Below are 4,316 nucleotides of genomic sequence, written 5' to 3'. Positions count from 1 at the left end.
CCGCGACATTTCATAACTGTGACGTTCCAGAACCCTTACGTTTTAGAACCGCAACGATTTAGAACTGCGACCTTTTGCAACTGTGATGTTTCAGGACCATGACGTTTTGGGACCATGACATTTCAGAACGTTGTCGTTTTAAAACTGTGTCGTTTTAGAACGGTGTCTACTACGACGTTTCAGAACCGCGACGTTTCAGAACTATTTTTAGGGCATTTTAAAAATGCGGTATGTGCCTTTAATCCTGAAAAACAAATTTGACATTTTTCTGATAAAGCCATGTTTATTAATTCCTAAAAACCCTGAACATAGAAAAACAATGAGCAATCTGGTAATGGAAATTTTTGGCGGGGAAAATTTTGAATTTTCAAAATTAAAAACAAAAAAAAATAGGAATTTCAACAATAAAAAACAACGGGGAAAAAATGGAAAATCGGTGAATTTCAAAAATAAATAAAATAAGAAAAAATAATTTTAAAATCGGGGTAAATGACCAGTTTTTAGTCTAATTAGGGCGATTTTTGTTGGGAAATAGGGAATTCAATTTCTGAAAAATCTGAGATTGGCTACAATTTTGGGGCAAATCGCCATCCAAAATACAGGCGGTCTGATTCAAAACACTACGAACCAGACGCATTTTTTCTGGCGAATAGCCTACAATGCTCATCAGATGATTCTTAAAAATTTCAGAGAAATTTTGGAAATTGAAGTTGTAGGTTGGTGGAGCAGGAGCTTCTGATGGTGTTGGATATTGCTGAAAAATTGGAATTTTTGAAGTTTTTTGAACTTCTGAAACTTCAGAATTTCTGAATTTCAGAATTTCAGAATTTCTGAATTTCTGAAACTTCAGAATTTCTGAAACTTCAGAATTTCAGAATTTCTGAATTTCAGAATTTCAGAATTTCTGAATTTCTGAATTTCTGAATTTCTGGATTTCAGAATTTCTGGATTTCTGAATTTCTGAATTTTTGAATTTCTGCATTTCTTAATTTCTGAATTTCTGAATTTCTGAATTTCTGAATTTCTGAATTTCTGAATTTCTGAATTTCTGAATTTCTGAATTTCTGAATTTCTGAATTTCTGAATTTCTGAATTTCACAAATTTGGCGGGAAATTCGAAAATCCAAAATTTTCAAAAAAAAATTCTCACCTGTTGGACTGGAACATATGGTGGCGGTGGTCTATTCATCGGGGGAAGTTCGACTGGATTCTGAAACATCCCAGCTTTTGAAAAAAGGCGCGAATATTCAAAAATCTGAATTTTCAAAAATCCAACCTGTTGTTGATTATTCCTCAAATTCTGACGCTCTGAAGTTTGGCGATGTGCTTGACTCCTAGTAGATGGAGCAGGCGTTTGCTGAAAATTCTAGAAATTTTCAAAATCAAATTTTCTAAAAAATCCCTCAAAAATTCTTCTTACCTGACAATCATGAGCTCCGGATGTCAAACTCTGATTCTCCAGATGCTGTGGCAACAATGGTCCCGACTGCTCAAAGATGGCTTTCTCAGAACGTCGTTTCCTAGATTTAGTGGACAAAAATCGTCCATTCCTTGTCCTTGGCCTGTCCACCGAATTTCCAGGAGTCTGATCCTTCCCAGATCTGCTGCTCCTTCTCGAAATCTGTTTCTCTGTCTCCTGATTCTCAATCGATTCTCGTCGATTTTGGCCTTGTCCGTGCTCCGAATACTGTCTTGGCCCATGGCTTGCCCGTCCTTGCCCATGGCTTGCCTGTCCTGGCACTTGCCTTGCCTGTACTTGCCCATGTCTTGCCTGTACTTGCGCATGGCTTCCCTGTCCTGGCACATGGCTTGCATGTCCTTGCCCATGGCTTGCCTGTCCTTGCCCATGGCTTGTCTGTCCTTGCCCATGGCTTGTCTGTCCTGGCACATGGCTTGCCTGTCCTTGCCCATGGCTTGCCTGTCCTTGCCCATGGCTTGTCTGTCCTTGCCCATGGCTTGTCTGTCCTGGCACATGGCTTGTCTGTCCTGGCACATGGCTTGCCTGTCCTTGCCCATGGCTTGTCTGTCCTGGCACATGGCTTGTCTGTCCTGGCACATGGCTTGCCCGTCCTTGCCCATGGTTTGCCTGTCCTGGCACATGGCTTGCCTGTCCTTGCCCATGGCTTGCCTGTACTTGCCCATGTCTTGCCTGTACTTGCCCATCTTGCCCATCCTCCCCATGTCCTTGCCCCAAAAACTGTCCTTCCTGCTCTCCAGAATCCCTAACTGGCTCCACAAACCCATTCTCCTCAAAATCTCTATCCTCCTCATCCAAAAAGATCTCTATGTGCTTCCCATCGTTTCCAATAATCCCAGACCATCTTAGCCTTTTTTCCAACTCCTGAGTTTGTTTCCTATAGTATCGGATAAGCGGATACTCCGGGAACTTCCATAGTCTTTCTTCCAAATCTTCCACAGAAATCGCTGTGTTCGATTTTATGATGGTGCTGAGGCGTTGCCGGAGTTTTGCTCGCTGCTCAGCAAAGACGTTTTTGATGGTGGCTACTGGAAATGTGAAAAAAAATTAATAGTGAACTAACTTTTGCAAGTGGATCTTTCTAGGCCATCACCTTTTTTCGGCACCAAAACGACCTAACAAGACCCTGGTGTGTATTTTTAGGTCATATTAGCATAGTGGCCTAACTTTTGAGTTTTCTAGGCCACCTTGCAAAATGTACTAGAAATGTCCGGTCATTTTGAAATGTTGGACAAACTTTTGCAAGTTGGGTTTTCTAGGCTACCATGGCAGATTGTTTTTAAAAAAACTCTACTTGCAAAAGTTAGGTTACTATCTTATAATGTACTGGACATCACATTAGATGCAGGTTAGGCTTATTTCATGCCGCAAAAAAAGTTGATGGCCTAGAAAACTCAACTTGTGAAAGTTAGGCCACCATGGTAAATGCCATAGAAATTACTTAATAACCACTTGATGTGATTTCTAGGCTTTTCACCATATTGGCCTAGAAAACTCAAATTGCATAAGTTAGGCCACCATTGTAAATAGCCTAGAAATGACATGATATTCACCTGTTGAGTTGCCATTTATCAAGGTGGCCTAACTTTTGCAAGTTTAGTTTTCTAGGCCACTATGGTTAATAGCCTAGAAATGACCTAATATTTATCTAGTGTGATTTCTAGGCTATTTAAACTTGATGGCCTTGAAAACTCTACTTGCTAATGTTAGGTCACTATGGTAAATAGACCTAGAAAAGCTATAAAAAGGAACTTACAAGAAATCGGCACTCCAAGTCTTCCGTACACATTGTATCCGACTAGCGGCCACATGAGGTGCTCTTTGCCGGGACAGCGAGAGCCCCAGAGCTTCTCGAACTTCCCGATTTCTTCGAGAACTACAAAAACGACAATATTCTTGTGCTTCACATCGTCATCCACGCAGTTTCTCGAATCTTTCATGCAGTTCTGATAAGCTGGCATATCAATTTCATGTTCATATCCGGGAAGAGCTGGATAGAAGCTCAGTTGGTCCTCAGTGAGCTCCCGTGCCCAGATTGGGGTCTCCGTTTTGATATTGATGTTTATCATAGTTCTGAAAATGGTATAAATAGGTTTGTTTGGAGAACGAGATTAACGAGACTCGCCGAGACTTAACGAGACCGCGGACTAGCTAGACAGCTAGATAGCTAGATAGCTAGATAGCTAGATAGCTAGATAGCCAGGCAGCCAGACAGCAAGACAGCGAGACAGCGAGACAGCGAGACAGCGAGACAGCGAGACAGCGAGACAGCGAGACAGCGAGACAGTGAGACAGTGAGACAGCGAGACAGCGAGACAGCGAGACAGCGAGACAGCGAGACAGCGAGACAGCGAGACAGTGAGACAGCGAGACAGCGAGACAGCGAGACAGCGAGACAGCGAGACAGCGAGACAGTGGGACAACGAGACAGCGAGACAGCGAGACAGCGAGACAGCGAGACAGCGAGACAGTGAGACAGTGAGACAGCGAGACAGCGAGACAGCGAGACAGCGAGACAGCGAGACAGCGAGACAGCGAGACAGCGAGACAGCGAGACAGCGAGACAGTGAGACAGTGAGACAGCGAGACAGCGAGACAGCGAGACAGCGAGACAGCGAGACAGCGAGACAGCGAGACACCGAGACAGCGAGGCAGTGAGACAGTGAGACAGCGAGACAGTGGGACAACGAGACAGCGAGACAGCGAGACAGCGAGACAGCGAGACAGCGAGACAGCGAGACAGCGAGACAGCGAGACACCGAGACACCGAGACAGCGAGGCAGTGAGACAGTGAGACAGCGAGACAGCGAGACAGCGAGACAGCGAGACAGCGAGACAG

General features: G+C 44.0%; 1 protein-coding gene across 1 annotated transcript; it reads right to left on the bottom strand.

Annotated features, from left to right (window-relative positions):
• Positions 1 to 505: 505 nt before the first annotated feature.
• CBG24424 lies at positions 506 to 3,546 on the bottom strand (the record flags this gene model as incomplete). Its single annotated transcript, XM_002632054.2, has 5 exons — positions 506 to 754; positions 1,151 to 1,210; positions 1,277 to 1,357; positions 1,421 to 2,505; positions 3,234 to 3,546. 5 exons carry the CDS (start codon positions 3,544 to 3,546, stop codon positions 506 to 508), a joined length of 1,788 nt encoding a protein of 595 aa, XP_002632100.2.
• Between the last annotated feature and the right edge of the window lie 770 nt (positions 3,547 to 4,316).

The sequence above is a fragment of the Caenorhabditis briggsae genome, assembly GCF_000004555.2.
Source record: "Caenorhabditis briggsae complete genome, chrII, whole genome shotgun sequence".
Lineage (NCBI taxonomy): Eukaryota > Metazoa > Nematoda > Chromadorea > Rhabditida > Rhabditidae > Caenorhabditis > Caenorhabditis briggsae.
The sequence above is the reverse complement of the archived record's forward strand: the minus strand, read 5'-3'. Positions and strand labels throughout refer to the sequence as shown.